Source organism: Tyto alba, unplaced genomic scaffold (genome assembly GCF_018691265.1).
Source record: "Tyto alba isolate M040663 unplaced genomic scaffold, T.alba_DEE_v4.0 Super-Scaffold_26, whole genome shotgun sequence".
In the NCBI taxonomy this organism is placed as follows: Eukaryota; Metazoa; Chordata; class Aves; order Strigiformes; family Tytonidae; genus Tyto; species Tyto alba.
Window position 1 is genome coordinate 1073559 of NW_024881300.1, and position 22474 is coordinate 1096032.

The following is a 22474-nucleotide window of genomic DNA, read 5'->3' on the forward strand; positions in this document are numbered from 1 at the left end:
CCCACTGAGCAGAGGTGGGTGTAGTGCAAAGGATGGGCTGCCACAAGGCAGCTCGGAGCTGGGAGCGTTAGCAGGGGAAAGAGAATCTCATCATATGCCCAGAGTTGGAGTCCTGGGTCAGCCTGTTCCCTTTGCAGCATCGGGAGAGTCTGGGCCTTCCCAAAAGCTAAGTGTTCCTGCCGCCTCTTTCCAGCAAGCCTCTGGGACAGAGATCGTGGACAACATCATGGACAGCAAAGGGTGCTGTTAATACCTGATATTAGAGGTGCTGGGCTTCCCTGCTCCAGGAAAAACAACTCCTGAGGTCTTGGGAGCTCCTGAACAGACCGTGCAGTGGAAATCAACAGAATTCCCGTCTGATCTGCTCTGGCATCAATTTCCTCCAGGCTCCATACAGCCCCCTAAGTCTCTCTGACTTTTCCTTTTTCTTCAGTCACCACCTGATTTCCAGGAGGGTACAGCTTCTGTAACAGAGCATAGTCCTTCTTTCATGAGGATCCAAGAATAACCAAGGAACGTAAGTTTCCAGCATGGAAATACCCTGAAGGAGGTGGGCCATGTTCTGGGGTGATTTCCTGTTTGTTTAGGTTGCAGCCCTTGTTCTCTTTGTGTATTGTTTTGCATATTGCCTTTGTAGGGGCAAGTTGCCTTCTTGCCTTCAAGACCAATTCCCTCAGCATTAGTCATATGTTCTTTCCATCTCTGAGGACCTTAACCCTGTGCAGAGCTCGAGCACCTGCCCGTGAACAGCCCTGCCAAAGCTGTCGTGGGTGTGAAACGCTGGAGCTGCTTTCAGGTCTCTGGTGGGGAAGATGGGATCTGGCCCTTTGGCCTGTGGTATCTGTGGTTTGGAGCAATAAACCAAGCTCCTGGTTAATGGTTACCAGTGAGCAACCTTTGGTTAGGGGTATGGCATCAGATCAGGCTTCTGAGGATGCCTTATGCTGTCACCAACATCCAGTCCACCCCAGGCCTTGTTCTCCCTTTCTCCACAGCAGAGCCAGCGTTTAAGTAACAGGACATCCATCCTGATGTGAAACTGTCCTTAGAGCAGAGCAGCAACGGGAGGCAGAGAGCCCAGTCTCCAGCCTTCCTCATTCAAACTACAGTTAATGTTATGTGGGGGGGAAAAATCAACCCTCTCCCTAGTATTTACTGCTTTTCTTTGGTGCTGTAGCACTGTTTCAGAGAGCCTTTGGGTGCTAAGGGTAACCGCAAGAATCCTCCTTCCAGCCCTCCTGTGGAAGAATGGGGGAGGGCTGTGATGAGCTGCCCCAGGCTGTGATCTTCACTGGAAGGATATGGTGTTCATGGTGGGCTTTCTTCCTCCCCACTCTTGGCCTGCTTGGTTTCATTTTCATCTATTTATTTAGCACAGTCTGCGTTCCCTGGTTCCCAGTTACTCAGTTTTTCTGCTCTTTGTTTCCTCAAAAGCTGGTTGCTCTGGACTCGCAGGGTTGCACGCTCCATTGCTTGGGCGCTGTGGTTTGTGTTTTATGGGCTGGGGTTGCCAGTGCCCTCCTCTCTCTGCCCTCATGCACTTCACAATTTCATCTACAGTCCCAGACCCATGCTGAATAACTGCTTTCTATTCCTAGAAACTAAAGCAAAACTAAATCAAATTAAGACAACGGCAATTGCCTAGGCAATTTTTGTTGTAACTGAAGAAGCCAAAATCAGCTGAAGCCAAGATGAGTCCAGAGAAGTCCTGAGATCTTTCACTGTCAGATCAATACAATGCCTGTGATTTATCACTAGTTTCAGGAGAAGTATCTCCTGGGTTACAGCAGGTCCTCTGATTTGGGTTTTTGCAATGCTGCAAGACCTAAAAGAAGTTCAGTAAGCGGCTGGCACGGGTGTGCTGGAGGGGCGGATGTGCCATGGGGCAGGGAGGGTGGTGTAGGCAGTGGGTTGGGAATGATGATGCCAGTTTTCTGCCAGCTGCCACCCAGGTTTGTCACCGCTCGTTTTTGCTGCTGGTTCCCACTGGAGCCGATTGCTGTGCCTCCCCGTCCCGCTCTCAGCGGGAACTGCAGGGCTTAGACCCGAGCCTCTGCTGGCACTTGAAGGTTTGCCACGTCCCACGGAGCCACCCTGGGGCTGCAGCTGCCCCCCACCCTCCTGCTGCGGGACCTCCTCATGCAGATGCCACCTCCAAATCCCACTGCCGAGCTGGCTGGGAGCAACGGGAGGTCTCCCAGGGTGGCTTGGAGATGTCACCTACCAGTTAAAACACCAACCAGCCTAGTCCGGGCAGGAAAAGCAGCTGCTTTGCTCTGCCAAAGTGCTGTTTGTGCCTTAAAACGACACCTGTGGCAAGTCATGCCTTTGGCAAACAAAGCACTCGCCATCCCACTTCATGTGCATGTCAGAGCCCTTCCTCATTTTAATCGGTCACTGGCAGTAAAGGCTTTGCAGGAGAAGCAGAACCTGTTTCTTGAGGGGAGATGCGAGCACCTGTGGGCTGTGCCATCGCTTCCAGCAGCCAAGGCGCCCGGCGGCCTCGGGCAATGACAGTTCCTGGAATAAAAGTTTCTTCTAAGGGACTTGCTCAGCCTGAGAAAACACCATTTGGGGAAGGGGCCAGAAAACATCCTGACAGATGCAGCGTGTTCTGTTCTGTCCGGATCAAACAGGTCTTAAGAAGGTCTTTCAAGGTCTTAATTCTTCCTTTATTTTATTTCCTTGAAATTGGCTTTATTTTCTCTTACAATATGAACAAAGGCTGAAGTTACATTCTGGGAGTTCCACTGAATGTTTTAAAAATACATCATGTGGAAAGCTAGGGGTTTTCACACTTTAGGAATAAAATCCTAACTGAAACCGTTGGAATTTCCACAGAGAATCCAAGTTTCCACCAGCCCTAGAAAAACTCTGGGAAAAAAGCTTTCAGGGGCAGCCACACTGACTCAGTCTGGATCTTATCTTTCTCTTTCAGCTGAGGGAGTTGACAGGAGAAAATTGTTATGTATTCTGCTGGGACCTGACATGAAAAAGAAAGTAAAGGTGCAGGATATGTTTGCTGTGTTGGTATGTCCGTTTCAGAGCTGGCTTCGAGCTGGTGCCGGGAAGCCCCCCAGCCAGCCCGGGTGCTTTGCAGATCAGGGGGCCTCGTACCCCTGCTCTCAGCATGGGCGAGACCCCGACGGCTGAGACCCCGACCTACCCCGAAAGCCAGGGCTGTGGTAACAGGCACACGCTGCAGACAGCGTGCCCAGGGAACTAAGAAGCTGCTGGGTCCCTGCACATCCGTCACTTTGGTGATGCTCCCAAGAGGCAGCCTGGCGTGAGCCAGTGAATTTGTATTCCTGATCAGCCTCTTTTAGCACAGTGACCAACACTGCTGGTATAAGATAGCTGCCAAAAAGGAAGGGGATAGCTGCTTTTGTGTCCGGGGTGAATAATGAGCTTAACGTGCATCGGGGAGCTGCGGGTTGGAGGGGGGAGAGCTTCATAAGCCCAAGGTTAGGGGTGCCTTGGCGCAGGCTGTCTGGCCGTGAGACACATCGGTGGGAGAGGAGGATTGGAGCAGCTGCCTCCTGAAAGTCCCTGTCTGAAAAATTTGCCGAGGAGACTGGAGCTGCTCTGCCTGCTTTAAAAAAAGTATGACGTAAGTGTAGCTGGGGAATTCCAGGAGCCATCTAGCTCAGGAGCATTCCCTCCCCTGTCCTGCTCTTCCCTCCTCCTCCTGTCGTCACCCTGAGACACGTGCGGGGGGTTGCTGAATAACAGCTGAAAACCCATCCCGGGTCTTTATAATCTGGACTGAACGGCAGCAGCTGCGTTGCTCCAGAGGATGCAATAAGAAGTTGGGAGCGGGAAATACAGCCCGTAATCCTTCCCTGCCTACCCTTCCTACTGCTGACCACGTGAACATGAAGGCTGTTTCCCTCCAGATCCTGTTTGTGCTGAGGGTCTTGTGCCTGGTGAGCCTGGCTGGAGGTGAGCCGCGGCTCCGTGTGCCACGAGGGGCTGGGGAAGGGGGCGTGGGGGGGACGGTGGGCACGGAGGGACCTGCATGGGCTGGGGGGGGGATCTCACAGCAGAATCAGGCTGGGCTTGGAAGGGGTGGGGGGAGCCTACGGCATCAACCCCGGCAGCAGGGAAGTCCGAGCAGCCCCTTGACGACTTTTGTCACTCCGGAGGGTAGGTGGGGAGAGCGTCAGAGAGATTTTCTGATGATCTGTATTAGAATTTTTTCATGTCCCCGAGGGACGTGCCATGGGGGCGGGTGGCAGCCTGTCTGAGGGGGGGTGTCTGTCCTCCCAGGCTCCCTCTCCCGAGGATGCCGGCGTTCCCATCGCTGCCGGGCAGCGGGGTGCTGTCGCCCGCAGCTCCGGTGCCTGCTCAGCGTGTGCAGTGTGTACGTGTGTGTGGGCAGAGGTGGGAAACGCTCTCCTGTTCACCGGACAAAGATCTCTGCGTGCTCCGGGGTGGTGCTGAGCGGGGCCGGGGCGCTGGGAGGAGGTGGGTGCGCCTCTACCTGGGCTGGTCTCAGTTTAAGTCCGCTGTGACACGGATCAGTGATCGCTGCCCCAGGCAGTGATTAAGCAGGGTGTGCTGCCAGGCTGGCAGCCAGCTTCTCGGCATCTCAGGTGTTGTGGTTTGAGCTCAGAGGGCAGCTGAGCACCACGCAGCTGCTCACTCCCCCCTTCCCACCAGGGCTGCGAAGGAGAAAATAAACAAAGCCTCAGGATTCGATAAAGGACAGGGAGGGATGAATCACCCATTTCGGTCACAGGCAAAAGGCAGACTTGTTAGGGGAAGAAAAAAGAACATAAATTTAATACAGACACTAACAACAACGCTTAGCAGACAGAGTAGGAGAGTAGGAAGCATTACCACATCTTAAAACCACCTTCCCCCCCACCCCTCCCTTCTTCCTGGGCTCAGCTCTGCTCCCGATATCTCTACCTCCACAGGGGGCAGGGAATGGGGGGGTGCAGTCAGTGCTGCCACTCCTTCCATCTTCGGTGGGGGGAGCTGCTGGAACTTCTTCCCCCTGCTCCAGCGTGCTCCCCCTCTCACAGCAGACAGTCCTCCACAAACTTTCTCTGACGTGAGTCCCTCCCACGGGCCGTGGCATTTCCTGAGCTGCTCCGGCGTGGGTCACCCCCGCATGCTGCAATCCTCCCAGCACCTAGAGTAGCAGGGGCTGCTTCTTTGCACAGGATCCCGGCCTCCTTTGGGTATAGTCACCTGAGACAGCATGCTGGTGTCTGCTCCACCCTAGACCTTTCTGGGTGGCAGGGGGGGGCGGCTCTGCGATCTCACCACAGGATACAGGGGGGGGTCTCTGCACCGGCACGCTTCCCCCCACCCTTTCCTCCTCCGTTCCTCCACTGACCTCGGTGTTCACACAGATGCCACAACTCCTACTCACAACTCCCACTCCTCCTCCCAGGTCCCTTCTTAAATACGTTATCACAGAGTGTAGGAGACTGTGTAGGACTTTGTTTGTCTCAACATCGCTGCTGCACCACTACCACTTCCTGGCCTCCGCATCCTGTTGATGCGACAGAGTACGCCTTGAAGGAGACGGGTAGCCCCCGAAGAAACCACGACGTCTGCCCGAAGCGCAAATAACAACATCCCTGGCAGTACCAGCCAGACTGCACCTGCGTGGTCGGGAGGAAATTGAGGCGAGGAAGATGTGCAGAGGCTGAAGGCACCGTGGGCCGACCCTCGCCAGCGAGACCACCATGACCACCGGGGCATGCGCGCATGGAGGTCCACGGGGCGGCACATATTAAATCGTGGGGACTAAGGCGATAAAAGGACTGCATACTCTGTACTGAGGCGTGCGTGCGTTTTCTTGCGTGCATTTTCTTGTGTGCGGGGGTGGCGCGTTTCTTGTGTGCGGGCGCTTTGTGTGTGTGAGTGCATGTGTGCTCCCAAAACATCTCTCTTGTGGACTTCGGCGGAGCTTGGAGCTTGGACCATCATCGATTGCACCGAGACTGAGCCAACGGGACATCGCGGGCTCGTGGTGGTGGTGATTAATCTTGCCGCATCTCTACCATTTCCTAGCTTAGGGATTCCGACTCTCTCTTCCTCTTTCTCCCTGTCCTATCGCTCTTACCAGCCGCTTGTTTAATAAAGGTTACAAGGTTGCCCGGCATCTGACCTCGTTTGTGTCTTAATCTCGCTCTTGGGATCGTTTAAGAACCCTCCCTGATATCGAATCGGGACATCCCCGATATCGGATCGGGACATCTTTTTAATTGGCGTCACGGACAGGATCCCTAGAGACGAGAGTGCCGTACTACCTTGCCGTGTTGGATGTAAACCTCTCAGGATGAATTGAGCCCCCTTTCGTGTTACATTGAAGTGTGCCCTCCTGAGAGCAAAATCGGGGGAACTGTGGGCTGTGATACTGCCTTTGTGTTTGAGTGACGTGAGGCCTCTTGAGAGCGAACCGTGTGGTCCTCTCAGGACGAAAACCAATTTTGGTTGCTCTTTGTGTGAGAGATTCAAATTTTAGTCTCCTGAGAGCGAATAGGGGAAACGTGGATACTAAGCTGTGACCCTCTCAGGACAAATTCCCCTTTTTTGTTGTTCTACACCCAGATTTAACCTCCTGGGAGAGAATAGGGGAACTCTGACATTGACGTGTGTCCCTCCCAGGACGATGATCCCCTTTGCATCAGGAAAAGGAAAACAAATGGTCGCCTCAGAGGCAGCCGATGCTTGTGATAATGTGCCCTCAGGGGCTGAAGGAATAGATAAATTGTATGATCTTTTGGAGGCACACCGATCTCGCCCCTCAATCCAGGGACAAGATTGGGCGAAAAACCACTGGTTTCAACCACAGAGTGTGGTGGATAGGATAAGGGTATTGCAGAAGGAAGCTAAGGTTAAGAGAGGAAAAGGAAAAGCCATAATTTGTGCAGTGTTAGGAGCAAGTCTGGCAGCTGCGGTGGAGGAGAGAGAGCAGAAGTCTCAGCAAGTTGATACTGTAATAGACTCCCTGAAGACTGCAATACAGACCCTGCAGGAACAATTGAGAGAAACCAAAGATTTGTTAGAGGAGGAAAGGAACCAAAATGCAATATTGAAGGATGAATTGAGAGAGCAATTATTGACAGAGACAGATACATTGGCGGAGGCAAGAGTTAAACTTTTGGAGAAGGGTATAAGGCAAATTTATCCCCAAAGAGATTTGCAGAAAGCGAAAGAAACTGTAGAAAAGGTCCCTCATATGTATCCGCTGGTTAAAACAGAGTATGTTTACGAGGACGAGAGCGACGACCGTCCTCAGGTAATCACCAAAGAAGTCCCATTTACAGCAACTGAATTGGCAAAGTTGAAAAAGGATTTTGCAAGGACTGCAAAAGAATCAGAGACAGAGTATGTTTGGAGAGTGTCTTTGTCAGGAGGGGATGGAATCATGTTGTCAGAGAAAGAAGCAGAAGGATACTGGGGTCCGGGTGTGTTTCTAACTACCGGCGACCGCCGAGCCCCATGGTCATTGACTCAGAGAGCCGCATATTGGGCCGGAGGGCTGAACCCCTTGGAGAGGGGAGATCCCCTTGCCATAAGAGGTACGGTGGATCAGTTAGTCGAAAGTGTGCAGAAGGCAGCTTGTCTGCAGATGATGTATGATCGCGAACTCAAGCCCAACCAGGGTTCACCAATGATGATGCCTGTGGACCCAGAGAGGATGACCCCCCTGATACGAGGACTCCCTGATTCTCTGAAACCCTTTGGCATTCAATTGCAAGGGAAGATTCAAAACACCCCCAATGCAGAAAGAATGACAGCTGCTCTGGAGGGGACTGTGACCCCTGACCATCAAAAGTCAGGGAGGAAAGTATGGACATGGGGAGAGGTAGCCCAGGAATTGATTAACTTTGGGAGAAAATATGGCCCTGTTGGTGGGTCGTCCCAAAGAACAGAAGCCAGAGTCGTACGGGCTGCAGAGCAGATTAGTAGGCAACCATCATTCATGGGAAAGAGCCAAGGCTCAGTGTCACCCCGAATTCGGAACCCCGGGAGAGAGAGACCCCTGACTCGACACGGACTGTGGCAACTAGGGCTTCAGAAAGGCATTCCTCGAGACTTGATGGATGGTCTTTCGAGCCAGAAGTTAGAACAACTGGTGGAGAAATGGTCTGAACGAAGGGTCACTTTCAAACCGACCCCTAGTGCTCCACCCTTGATAGACCTTGGAGAGGAGCCGACCAGGGAAGATAAGGTGGCGGGAAACTAGACCCTCCGCCCCCCGAAGGTGAGGGGGGAGGCGGAGGATGGATGTTCGTAAGACAACTCACCAGCAATTCAAAAGGGGATTTATTGATTACTGTTGCTGTAGGACCGAGGAAAAGACTAGTAACATTTCTGATTGATACTGGGGCACAAATTACCGCGCTAACGCGGACCGAAGCAGAATTATGTGGGATTTCAATTCCGTCTAGAAATCTAATTGTCTTGGATGCCTTGGGAAAAACACAGTCAGTGCCCATGACTCCGGTGACACTCTGGTTACCAGGAGAGGAAAACCCTGTCAACACTATGGTGGCCATAGGATCTTTCCAGATGAATCTTTTAGGTATAGATGTTTTAAAAGGTAGACAGTGGCGGGACACCCAGGGAAATTCATGGTCTTTTGGTGTTCCCCAGATCAGGCAATTAACCGAAACATCAGGCACAGAGGTGCGGTTGTTGCAAGCAGCACCTACCTTACCCCCCTCCAAATTGACAAATGTAAAACCCTACCCATTGCCTCTAGGAGCAAGGGAGGGAATTACACCAGTTCTGGAAGATTTGAAAAAACAAGGGGTTGTTGTTCCCACTCACTCCCCCTTCAACTCTCCAGCATGGCCGGTCCGAAAACCAAACGGCAAATGGAGATTGACAATAGATTATAGGAGGCTTAATGCCAATACAGGTCCATTAACAGCTGCTGTACCAAACATTGCTGAATTGATAGCAAGCATTCAGGAACAATCTCACCCTGTCATGGCAACAATTGATGTCAAAGATATGTTTTTTATGGTCCCTTTACAACCCGAGGACCGGGATCGCTTTGCCTTCACCTGGGAAGGACAACAGTACACCTTTACACGACTCCCTCAAGGATACAAGCACTCGCCCACGCTAGCCCACCATGCTCTAGCACAAGAGCTGGAAACAATTCCCAGAAAATCAGAGGTGAAGATTTACCAATATATAGATGATGTACTCATAGGAGGGAGTCAGGTAGAAGAAGTTAGAGAAACTCAGCAGGACATTATCACCCATCTAGAAAGTATAGGGTTGACAATTCCACCTGAGAAAATTCAAACCCCTTCAAGTGAGGTAAAATTTTTGGGAATCTGGTGGAAGGGAGGGATGACGTGTATCCCACCAGATACTCTCTCCTCCCTCGATCAGATCAAAATGCCTGAGTCAAAGAAAGACTTACAGCATGCACTAGGGTTGCTTGTGTTTTGGAGGAAACACATTCCCGATTTTTCAATTATTGCTAGGCCCTTGTATGACCTGCTGAGAAAGAGAGCTCAGTGGGAATGGACCGAGGTCCATGAGGAGGCTTTACAGTTGTTAGTGTTTGAAGCGACTGCCTATCAAGCCTTGGGTCCAATTCACCCAACAGATCCAGTTCAAATTGAATGGGGATTTGCCAAGACTGGACTGTCCATACATTTATGGCAAAAAGGACCAGAGGGTCCGGTTAGGCCAATTGGTTTCTATTCTCGCAGCTTTAAAGATGCTGAAAAAAGGTATACAACCTGGGAAAAAGGTCTATTTGTGGTTAGTCTGGCTCTGAGAGAAGCCGAACGCACCATTCGGCAACAGCCTATAGTTCTCAGAGGCCCATTTAAAGTGATCAAAGCAGTTTTGGCAGGAACTCCACCCCCTGACGGGGTGGCCCAGAGAGCCTCCGTGCGAAAGTGGTACGCACAAATAGAGCACTATTGTGAAATTTTTTCGGTAACAGAAGGAGCCACAAAAGTGTTAAATATACAAGAGGAGGTAGACCCAGATAGGGAAACACCTGAGCTTTTGTCTGTAATACAAGTAGCTCCTCCATTTTCTGGACAATTGCAGAACGTCTGGTTTACAGATGCCTCATCAAAACGAGAGGGAAAAATTTGGAAATATCGAGCTGTGGCACTCCAGGTAGACACCAAGAAACAGATCATTACTGAAGGAGAAGGTAGTGCACAAGTAGGGGAACTAATTGCTGTGTGGAGCGTTTTCCAACACGAGGCTCAATCTGCTTCTTCTGTCTGTATCTACACTGACTCTTATGCTGTGTTCAAAGGCTGCACTGAATGGCTTCCATTCTGGGAACAAAATGGATGGGAGGTCAATAGAATACCTGTATGGCAAAAGGAAAAATGGCAAGATATCCTTGCTATTGCCAAGCAAGGGAAATTTGCAGTAGCATGGGTAGCATCTCATCAACAGGATGAGACCCCAGTGAGTCGGTGGAATGCTGAGGTGGATGAACTAGCCCGGCTGGCACCCCTACAAAGCACCCAGATAGCAGAAAATTGGGAGAATCTATTGGAATGGCTACATGTAAAACGGAAACATTCAGGAGTGAAGGACCTCTATTGTGAGGCACAGGCCCGAGGGTGGCCAGTTACCAGGGAAGAATGTAAAACCTGTATATCTTCCTGTGAGCAATGTCGTGTCCGACTGGACAGACACCCTCTGGAGGGCGACCCCCTGCACTTGAGAGAGGGAAAAGGCCTATGGGAGGCCTGGCAGATTGACTACATTGGTCCCTTTCGAAAGTCAGAAGGGAAACACTATGTATTAGTAGGTGTAGAGATAATATCTGGACTAGTGCAAGCTAAAGCGTGTGCTAAGGCAACAGGAGAAAACACAATAAAAGCCCTGAAGGAATGGTTTGGAATTTTCCCCAAACCACAGTCAATCCAATCAGATAATGGCTCACATTTCACAGCCAAAGTGGTCCAAGAGTGGGCAGCCCAGGAGGGAATTTCGTGGGTGTTTCATACCCCGTATTACCCACAAGCAAATGGAATAGTGGAAAGAACAAACGGTCTGCTAAAACGCTTCCTCAAACCGCATAAACCAGGATGGGCTGAGCGAGTGGGGGATGCAGTGACCAGCGTCAACAGTCGCTGGGGAGCAAATGGATGCCCAAAGATCACAGCATTCTGTCCAAAACCTCCAGCAATCATGCCAGCCCCACATGGTCCTGATCAGCCCAGCAATTCATCCTATTTTCCAGGACAACCCGTTTTGGTTGAACTTCCCACAGTGGGCAAAGTACCACTGGTGTTGGACACACCCCTCAATAAATATACCTGGAAGGCGAAAGATGCCTGTGGGAAAACCCATAAGATTCACACTAGATGGATTGTTCCCTCTTTCTAACCCGAGAAGCGAATTTGTCTTTTTGTTTCACTTTCAGGAAGAAGCAAGCGACACAGACGCACTTGCAGGAGCGAAGCAGACACAGATCTTAGTGTAATCAGATCAGGATGTGTATGTTAATACTTGCTATATTATTTTGTGGATTTACCTATAAGAGTGAAGGGAAGCCAATTCTCCCATCACTTACCCCCAACCCATATGACCCCTTCAAGGATAATGAGTTTGTTTTGTTAGCAAAAACTGTAAGTCAAACCTTTAATCTGAGTCATTGTTGGGTTTGTGGAGGACCTCTAGGTTTATCAAGCTGGCCGTGGGTCTCCACACCCCTGACTCCAGCACAAATTGTAAGCAATTATAGTGAAACTGACAACACCACCTGGGACGACAGTGAAACATGGCCAATCCAATTTCCTACTAGGGGCAGATATTGCTTAAACCGCACCCAGAAGGGAGGGGTCAATGTGGGAGAAAGCAGGTGTCAGTGGACACTCACACATAAATTAGTTAACAAAGATAGAGGTGTTTACATATGGATGTGGCTTGATGAAAACGGACGTAGCAGAGGGTTTAAAGGATTTTGGTCAGCCAAAAATGAAACCTTATTTGCCCAATGGCCTGGCAACTACATTTACCATCAAATTTGTGAGTGGAAGAACTATACTGGTGCCTGGTATTGTACAGGCCGGACAAACAATAGCCCAAACAGTTTTTTCAGCCCTTTGGGAAATGAAAATACAACCTATTTCCAGTTCCCAAAGGCTGCAGCTGGACCATTTGCTGAAGGTGCCAAAGCCAGAAAAGGCCATTACTGGATTTGTGGATATACGGCCTACAAGCAATTACCAGCAAACTGGTCAGGGATTTGTTATGTAGGGATTATCCGACCTCTGTTTTTCCTTCTCCCAGAGGAGGGTGGTTCTCAATTGGGAATAAGACTATATGATAAATTAGGGAATACAAGGATTGCCCGCAGCAAGCGATCTGTTGAGTTTAACATAGGTGGAACTCAAAAGTGGGGGGAAAATGAATGGCCTCCTGAAAGAATAATTGAGCATTATGGGCCTGCCACCTGGAATCCCAGTGAACCAATATCAGGGGCAAGGGAACCGATTTATAATTTGAACCGCATAATCCGATTACAAGCAGTCTTGGAAATTATTACTAATAAAACTGCCAATGCAATAAACCTTTTAACCCAACAATCTCGCCAGATGCGCACGGCAATCCTTCAACACCGCATGGTTTTGGATTATTTGCTAGCCGAAGAAGGAGGAGTATGTGGAAAACTAAATGTATCTAATTGTTGTTTGGAAATAGACGATGTCGGTGAAGTAGTCCTTCAACTGACCACTGATATTAGGAAGCTAGCCCATGTCCCCGTTCAAACATGGAACGGCTGGCAGGGTGATTTATGGTCTTGGTTACCCGGAGCACCATGGGTGAAACAGCTTTTATTCTACCTGCTATGTGCAGTTGTCGCCTTAATGTTTTTGCCATGTGTTATTCCTTGCTTTGTTCAGTTAATCCAACATGTTGTGACCAACATGCAATTTGCTACTACTGTTTCACCTGATGGCGTTAAGCAAATTCGAGCTGTGCGCCGAACTGCACAGTCAACCGTACGGGTCATATAGTAATGAACTATCAGACACTCCGTAAACAATAATCAACAGTTTATTAGCAAACAAGAAACTAGAATAATTAACTGTATAACAATCCAGCAAAGTCCCACGCGACACAATCAGAAAGAGAGAAAATAAGAAACAAAGATATCCCCACCCATGAGTTCAGCACTGTCCTTCAGATGTTCTCCTTCGAGCTCTTGTTAACCCTGCTCACGGGGGTGATAGTGATAGAGAGAGTCCAAGAATAACAGTCATGCGCCGTGTGGTAACTCCGCTGCTTTTTTTGAACTATAAGTCTGTTTCCCTCACCTCAACAAGGGTTAGAGGGCTCCTTAGTGGTCTTCGTGGTCTTGGAGGATTGGGGGGAGGCGGCGATCTTCTCCGACACCAGCCACGGGACAATCCCTCGCATACCACGATGGCAACGACCATCACCACCAACACGATGAAAAATCCCAACAGCAGGGCGGCGCACACGGGATCGTCCCCTACTCCCATCTTCCCAAGATTGCAATCCAGCGGGATCGGTAAGATTAGTTGGGATAGCCCAGCCCCAGGCTAGCGGCTTGACTGAGGAAGGTCCAAGTGCGCAATGAGCGGCCTACCCAGAATGCCCGTGTTGCCTAGATCTGGGCCGGGCCTTGCAGTTGTTTTTTCCATCCGGGTATAACCGAACCTTAGAGACCCTCCAACAACACATGCGCTTTGGGCAGGAGGCGTGGAAATCCATTTTCCTGCTGCGTATGTGGACCCTGACTCCAGATCCCTGCGGACTAGGCGGATTGACCAGTTGCGCTCTCACTTTTGTAAACAATGGAACATGCTTATGTATGGGTAGCATTTTATTATGCATCCTTAATGTTGGTAGCCCTCGCTTTGTTTGCCTTCTTACTACATATCTTTTGCCCTTGTAAATGTTCTTCTTTTAAGTGCCCATGCTTACGCCGACCACCATCTCCTTCCCCTCCCCACCCTCAAAGTCCGGGAGCACATCCCTCATCCCAGCCTGAGACGCATGCTGTTTAAGTGAAAACTGTTGATTGGTAGTGTTATTGTTACCTTTTTCTATGTTTGATTGGAATATTAGTGCTGGTATGAACAGTGATATTGTTTTGTTTGATTACCTTTGTTTAATTTTGGGAATAGAAATTTCTAGGCCCAAATGACGCATGCGCTTTAGGATAAGGGGGTGTGGAAAGCTATTCTCCCCTCCGCGCATGCTGATCCCAACTCCGGCAGACCATACTGCGTGAACTGCCAGGGCCTCAGATACTTTGGGGTATTTTGTTAACAAAAAAATGGACCTGCTGTTTGGTTTACTTTTAACTCATGTGTTGGCCTCTAGTGTGTTAACTATTCTCTTAATTGTTATTATAATACTTCTTTCCTGTGGCTGCAAATGTCAACCATGTCGACTGCCGTCATGTTCTTCTGGTAATGAGTCGGAGCCTTAGAATAGATTTACATGTTATTGATGGAAAATTTGCCGGGGAGCGAGTTTGTTGTTATATTGCTCTATTTCTGGCCTTTCTCTCTCTTTCTTTTCTGTTATCTTTCACACCACCACGACAGACAGCAATGTTGAGCCACGGGGTGGTGTAGGAGACTGTGTAGGACTTTGTTTGTCTCAACATCGCTGCTGCACCACTACCACTTCCTGGCCTCCGCATCCTGTTGATGCGACAGAGTACGCCTTGAAGGAGACGGGTAGCCCCCGAAGAAACCACGACGTCTGCCCGAAGCGCAAATAACAACATCCCTGGCAGTACCAGCCAGACTGCACCTGCGTGGTCGGGAGGAAATTGAGGCGAGGAAGATGTGCAGAGGCTGAAGGCACCGTGGGCCGACCCTCGCCAGCGAGACCACCATGACCACCGGGGCATGCGCGCATGGAGGTCCACGGGGCGGCACATATTAAATCGTGGGGACTAAGGCGATAAAAGGACTGCATACTCTGTACTGAGGCGTGCGTGCGTTTTCTTGCGTGCATTTTCTTGTGTGCGGGGGTGGCGCGTTTCTTGTGTGCGGGCGCTTTGTGTGTGTGAGTGCATGTGTGCTCCCAAAACATCTCTCTTGTGGACTTCGGCGGAGCTTGGAGCTTGGACCATCATCGATTGCACCGAGACTGAGCCAACGGGACATCGCGGGCTCGTGGTGGTGGTGATTAATCTTGCCGCATCTCTACCATTTCCTAGCTTAGGGATTCCGACTCTCTCTTCCTCTTTCTCCCTGTCCTATCGCTCTTACCAGCCGCTTGTTTAATAAAGGTTACAAGGTTGCCCGGCATCTGACCTCGTTTGTGTCTTAATCTCGCTCTTGGGATCGTTTAAGAACCCTCCCTGATATCGAATCGGGACATCCCCGATATCGGATCGGGACACAGAGGTGCAGCTGATAGGCTCGGCCTTGGTGCAGAGGTGGGTCTGACTTGGAGCCGAGGAATGTTCAAGAAGCTTCTCACAGGGGCCACCACTGTATCCCCCCCTCCCCTGCTACCAGTAACCCCACTACTCATTCAAACCCAGGACAACAGGCAAAGCTGGACTTTACCCAGGACAAAGGGACGATCTGTTCCCACCATGAGAAGGGAGAGGGGCAAAGAGCCCTTAAGATCTGCGCCCTGCTGCCACCAGACAGGAGAAGTGAGGACAACAAGGGCAGCTGAGGATGGAGCTTCTTCCTCTCCTCACAACTCCAGGCAGGTTCTTCAGGGCTGAGTAATGTGGGCAATGGGGGTTCTGGGCAGCTTACCCTGCCCTCAGAACCCCCTGCTTAGTTCTGCTCACCTGCAGCCAAGCATCCATCTCCTCTAAAGTGATTAAATCAGGCTGGCTCTGCAGATGGAAACGCTGGTGGTGCTCCCTGGCCAGGGTCTCTTGAGGAACCGTGCTGAAAACCAGGTACCAGTGGCTCCCAGGAGCGGAGGTCCTGGGTGCATAAACTCTTAGATCCCAGGCATCCCTCAGGCCCTTTTGGCAAAGACTCAGATGCAGCTCGGAGAAGCGGGGGGTGGTGTGCCCCAGGAGGAGGGGGAGCACCAGGGCTGGCTCCATGCTCCCTGCGACACTGCTCTCTCCTTGGAAAGCGCTTTCCAAGCTCCTCTACCCTGGGAAAAACACGTCAGCAGTTCAGCTAATTGAAAACCATTTGCATTGGCGCCAGTAATTGGGAAATCAGTTAACGGTTGTGAGAAGAGAAGGGCCTTTGGGAGCAGTGAGCACTCCCAGCCGTACACCTCCCCGACTGTCCACAGGGAGGGATCTGGCCCTCTCGTTGCTCTGCCTGTTTTGTTGAACAGTGCTCCTGGAAGTGGAGGGCACCAGCAGTACGTCCTCAGCCTAAAGAGAGTTAACTGGGAAGTCAGTCGCCCCTGAGCAGGTATTCTTGACCCTAAAGTGCCACAGAAGACATTACTGTGTGAACAAAGAGTTTTGCTTTAACATTACAGAGACCTAGAGATTGAAATGTGCTTCCGTAGAGGGGCCATGGGAGTGTTTGCTTGGGATTTCTTTGCAACCATGGGTTTTCCCAGAAAATCAATCAAAAGAGCTGAGGGTGCTCCTGTAGCAATGCTGGCTCTTGCACCCAGTGGCTGGATCATTCCCAGTTCAACTGTATCAGATTCACCAAATTCATTTGGGAATCTGAGACAACATTTTGTAGAGACTGGCTGATCTAAGCCAGACTCTAGTTCTTTTCTTCATGGGAGGCCTCAGATAAATCAGGGTTTGTTTTTCTAAGCCTTGCTCCCTGGGATGTCAGAAACTAATGTCCAAGCTGCATTGTGCAACCTCCCCTCACTTGGCAAATGCCTGGTTTTGGAGGCTGTGGGTAGGTGCAGGAATGAAGGGTCCCCAGTGGTGAGACTGGCTTTGCTCTTTAAAGAGGTCAAGCGGGGTCTTTTTTTTTTTTTTTGGAACTTTGCAAAATGAAAACCATATTTCCTGGTGGAGCTGGAAAAGAGTTTGTTTGGTGAGAAACTGTGCTGTGAAGCTGGGCTGCCGAGATATCTACAGGAGCAATTCTCCAAAAGATTATTTCTCTGCACCCTTCCTCTGAGTCCAAGTGGTGTTCAGAGACCACAGGCCAGCAAACAGAGAGGCAGGATGCTCTCCTGGAGGGAGAACTCCCACAGGAGGAAGAAATATGACTGATCCAGATAAGGAGGGGACAAGCATCCTGCCCTCTGATCTGCACCGTCTGCACCGAGAGCCCGTTGGTGACAGCTGCAGCAGGGGATGAAGAAATGTGTCTTCTGGGCACCGTGCTGAGAGCAGTCCCCCTGTGACCCAAGGGGGAAAGGACCTGCAGGCCCCGGTGCTTGCACAAAGGACCTCCAGCCCGCGCTTGCGCTTCCAATAAGGCAAGCTGCAACGCTGTCCCAAGAGCCCCACAATTTTCACAGTGCTCTTTTTTTTTTGCAGTTTACTGGGTATCTTAGCGCCTGTCTGGGTGATACAAACAGTCGTGGCCCTGATGGGATTTGTCTTCATCTCGGTTTAGCAGGGATTGGAAACTTTCATGGCAGGCTTCGGACTCCTTCCCCCCAGAGAAGGGAAAAAAGAAACAGTGCCGGTTTTTATAGTACTTAATAAAAAGCCACCGTTTAATATATTGAAAACTTTATTTTTCAGGGCAACCCAAAGCACCTCTGAAGTGTTCCAAGGAGTGTCACGTTTTTTCACCCGAGGTAGCGGCGAAGCGGATAAGGAGCTACCGCCGGACCGAAGCCCGCTGCCCCAGACAAGCCATCATGTAAGCGCTCCCTCCCTCCCCGCCACCCGCACCCCCTTGCCGCGCTCCCTCCAGCACCCACTGAGCACCCGCCTGTCAGCAAACGCCCTTTTTTTTTGGCACAAAGAGCAGTTTGGAAACAGGAGGCTGGTAGTTATTTACTCGCAGGGTGGGTGGGGTTTTTTTCCTTACTGCAGGACCAACAGCATCCAAGTGAGATCAGGGGCTCAGGCACGGCGTGAGACAAGGATAAATGGGTGGGGAAAGGGACTGGTGGACGTTGCTGTTGGCAGAACGGGACGGCGGGAGCACGCAGGGTGAGAGCTCACCTGTTTCTGTGAAAGCAGATATTTTCTCTGGAGACAGATTCAGACTTGTGAGCTTGGCTGGAGATAAGAAAAGCTACATTTTTTTTTCCCCCAGGATAATTGGTTTTGACTTACCCTGACAGCGTGGCACCGTCAAGACCACTTTATTGCAGCCCAGGAGGTTGCTCCACAGTGAACCTGCTGGGCTGACCTTGGAAAGTCTGATCTCACTCAGTAAATCAGAGGGTTTTGTCTTCAGGTATGTTTGTCCCCCCGGCAGCTGGTGCCTGCAGAGCTTCCTGCTCTGAGCGCCGGAGGGGAACACCACATCCAAACATCAGGACAATGCTTTCAAAACACTTCTTAGGGAAAAACCCTTCTCCCATGAGTCACGTTCAGCTGTCCCTCACTAAATCAGATCTCAGGGGCACCTACCCTTCCTGAAATAAATAATCCATCCAACCTGTTGGTGTTTACTATGGGCTTGAGAGGGCCAGTGTTGATGTATGCATGCCTTCCCTATCAAGCTGATCCTCTAAACCAGTGTCTTCTTTTTCCAGTAAATAATTTGTTTTGTTTTGTTTTTTTTTTAGCTTTATTACTCTGAAGTCCATAGAGATTTGTGCAGATCCAAAGGCAAAGTGGGTGATGAAGATTGTAGAGAAACTGGACCAGAAAAAGGCTGCAGCCTCCCCACTTCCACATGATGCCACCTTAGCAGCGGCACCGGGAGAGCCTGGTGGTTTTCAGAAACACATTGGTCTTAGAGTAACCACTCCATCTCAAGCCACTGCTCCAACTAGTTTCTTCCAAGAGACTGGCACAGCGGTTTTGGAGAGAACACGTGTTCCTGCTGCCAGAACAGAGGTGTCCAGCAAGTCCCCACCAGCCACGCAGGACACCACTCAGCTCCCTGCAGGATTGTCCCCCGTGATAGGGGAAGGTGCTGCCCTCTCTGACATCACTCCAGAAGCAAGCAGAGATTCCTTAAAATCTCTTTCACCTTCAGCTACTTTTGCAGCAGGTATGATCTCCAGCCAGCCTACCCCATATCCCACGGCTCTTGTGCATGGCTCCGACAACGCCGGAGGATCTACAGAAGAACCTGTAGGACATACTGCAAATGCTACGGCCAGTGCTCAAGACATGACTTCTCCTAGCTCAAATTCAGGCCCCATGGACATTATAAAAGGACCAGACCATCCTGTACTTTCTACACATGAATCTCTGGGCCCTACAAGTGCAAGAGCCAACACTCCAAACACTACTTCTAACAGATTTAGTTCAGATCTCTCCATCCTGGGCAGCACGGAGGTCACCACCGTCCCAGCCACACCACCTCCTCCAGAGACCGCCTCAGTTTCTGCTCTAAACTCCACAACCGCCATAGACAAAGGTCCTTCTGTCCATACCAACAAGGTTGTCCATCCCTTTGTAGATGCTTTTGATACCAGAACATTTGATTATTCATCACCTGTAGGAAAGCAAGAGCCTTCAGATACATTAGTTTCTATTAGTCAAGCATTCTCAGGCCAAGCCAGAATGCAGATGACTACAGAAAGACCAACCAATCTGCCTCTTCCCAGCTTCTTGTCAAGATCTCAAATACACTTCATCATCCCAGTTTCTGTGGTAGGCGGTCTGATGGTTTGCAGTGTTGTTGTCGTATGGCTATATCTAAAATTTGGAGTCAAAATAGAAGATACGTCAAGAGAAATGGTACAGGGCTTGCTCTACCAGAAGGAGGGACATCAAAACAATGTCTATCAAATGGAAGTAATCTGAATGCGTTATGGCTTGGACATTTCTGGCCTACACTACATGTGTGTTGCTGCAGGAAAACTGAGTTTATGCTGAACTGGTGACCAGTAGGAAGCAAGGCAGGGCAAAAAAATACCAGAGAGAACTGACTTTTTTGCAGAGCAGAATGTCCAAAAATATATCTAATTCGTCACCAACCAATGATGGTATTTTGGAAATAAATGAGACACTTTTTTCTTCTGGCACTGTTATGCACAAAGGCTATCGCTGTTTTAGAGCTGCTTGGTGCCTCTTTGCCAGGCGGTGGGCAGCAGTGAATTTCCAAACTGCTCTTGGGAATTTTTCTGCATTTCATCATGGTCCAGCAGAGAAGCCACCCACTCGCCCACGCTGCTGGACTCAGGCTCAGCCCACCTTGAGCAATCTTAACGCTGAAGCTACACAATTTGCACTTGACAAACTCTGCTGCTTCTTTCTTTCACTTCAGGTTGCTGCTTGGTCAGACCACGACCGATGCTGGTGGTCAGCTGGGTGCTGGCTGATCGAGTACCCCTTTTACTCTTGCTGGAGACACGCGGGGCAGTCTAGCTTTTCAGAGATCGATGACAAAAACTGCATCTGATTAGGGAACTGAAGGTCAGTGCCACAGACCTTATGTTCAGAGGAGCTGGCAACCCACAATCTGCCTCCTCCTTGAAACCAGGCCACCTTTCTCTCCAACAGCTGTGGGCATTTCTTCTGGCAGATTTAGTCTGAGTCCTGGTTCTTGGCAAATCAACTGCAATAAAACCCTTCTGCCAGCTGCTGCGCCCTGTGTCCAGCTGCATCCAACGCCAGGGCAGGATAATGTGGATGAACCTTTGCAAATGGGAGAAAACAAGAAGTCACCCAGTAGTTTTGCTGTTGCTGTGATAACTTTGGAGGGATTTTTGCTGTTCTCTGCAAGCACAGAACCCAGGAAATACTCTCTTGGAGGAGTTGTGTGCAGGTCTGGGTTTAGTCATATAGGAATTACTCCACCACAGCAGACATACCATTCTTCCAGCCCCATATTTTCTCTAGCAATAAACACATTTACTGATCCACAAAAAAAAAGCACAAAATGCCTGCTCGTGGTCCTACACTTCAGCTGCATTTAAGTTTTTCTTTTTTGGATAGCACCCATCACCAGACTATTAAAGCATCGTGACAGTACCAAGCTTTTTTTAAACCCAGATTGGGTTTGATTTTTTACATGTCTAGATGTTGCTGTATGTAAGCCTTATCTTTTATCTGTGGTCAGTTCCTGAAAGCCAGTATTGAACATTGCCTCCAGTATGATTTTTTCTGGGGCATGCAAAGGTCTTCGTGAGATGATGCTTTGCAGATAGAGATACATACCAAGGGTCAGATCCTCCTCTAACCAACCTCAGTGGATCAGATCCCAAAGTATAAATATGCATGTAGAAAAAAAAGAGAGCAAAGCCATATAATAAGCAAGATAAAGTAAAAATGATGGGTCAGCTCTAAAGCAGAGCTAGAGGAAGGCAGCTTATTGGGTCCATCAGATTGCACCTTCAGGGCACCCATCCAGCCCTGGAGGTGGAGAAGATAGACTGTGATGGTGTCTGTGTTCTGCCATCATTCGATCCCTTATTTCTCCATTTTGCTGACTTGAGAGAGGGGAGCCAGGGATTCGTCTCAGGTTTTGCAAGTACAGAATGCAATCAGATTAATTGTAATTAGGAATTTGGGGTGAAACCCCAGCTTGGGCAGCAGCACTCCCGTGCAGCCCAGCTGTGTAACTCTGGCTGGGGTTGATTTACCTGGAGGGTAAATCAGAGACGCCTCCCCATCTGCCCCACTCGTGCACGGCTGGGGTTCGTGGCCTCACAGCTCGTGAGCCAGTGTACTGTGGTATTATTTTTATCCGAAGCACTAGAAATGTTATTTTTGTAGTAAAATTTTGTAGCCATTTAAATGTATGCAATGTCTTGTCCTTGCTCCGGAAGCACTGTGGAGTCGAGACCTTCCTGGGAACATTGGAAACCACTGTGCCTTGTCTATTTTTTTGCTGGTCTTGGATGGTTTCTGCATGTCCACGGGAGCTGGGTCGCTCTCCGGGCACCACAGCAAAATGGAGCAGGCACTTGTCTTCCCTGGCCGTGGGTGAAGTCCTTGGCTTGGAGCGATGCTGGGGAGGGGAATGTGCACCAGACAGATCTGATCACTTCGAATCCCACCACGCTCTTTTTAAGGACACCGGTTTCAGCTCCCGCAGCCGGCTCCCAGCTGCCGTGCCCACCGCACTGGCACTCACGGGGAGGAGCTGCTCCTCCAGCCTGGCCCCGTCCTCCTGCTCGCCTCGCTCCCCTCTCCTCTTCCCAGGCTGTTAGCAGCCAGGACGCTGGCACCCCTCATGGGGGGGCAGTTCAAACCCAGGGCAGGGGGGCACCGCCGCGCCTCCTTGCTTTGCGCTGTGCGAGGGGCCAACTGGGAGGTGACGGGGCCTGTGGGTGTCACCGGTTCCTGGGGCTTAAAATGTCATTTGCTGCAGAGCGCCGTGGCTGTTGCAAGTCACTGATTCATTCGTGTACCGAGTATATATGAGTTGAGTGTATGAGATATATATTCTGTATTTTTTTTTTTTTTTTAGAGGTAACTGTAATAAAGTCCTTATGTTAAAAACTCTTGTCCTCGGGGGGATTCAGC

General features: G+C 50.1%; 1 protein-coding gene across 1 annotated transcript; it reads left to right on the top strand.

The window, feature by feature from the left end:
• Positions 1-3754: 3754 nt before the first annotated feature.
• Positions 3755-22450, top strand: LOC104364309. The gene is made up of 3 exons (XM_032985327.2): positions 3755-3942; positions 17615-17735; positions 18616-22450. The coding sequence occupies exons 1-3, from the start codon at positions 3876-3878 to the stop codon at positions 19805-19807; spliced, it is 1380 nt and encodes a 459-aa protein (XP_032841218.2). The 5' UTR covers positions 3755-3875; the 3' UTR covers positions 19808-22450.
• The last annotated feature ends 24 nt before the right edge of the window (positions 22451-22474 follow it).

Bases quoted from the DNA above. Each gene is read 5' to 3' on its own strand.
- LOC104364309 (XM_032985327.2), top strand. From the start codon at position 3,876: ATGAAGGCTGTTTCCCTCCAGATCCTGTTTGTGCTGAGGGTCTTGTGC. The intron at 3,943-17,614 runs GTGAGCCGCGGC...TTTATTTTTCAG, and splicing joins CCTGGTGAGCCTGGCTGGAG to GGCAACCCAAAGCACCTCTG. The intron at 17,736-18,615 runs GTAAGCGCTCCC...TTTTTTTTTTAG, and splicing joins TGCCCCAGACAAGCCATCAT to CTTTATTACTCTGAAGTCCA.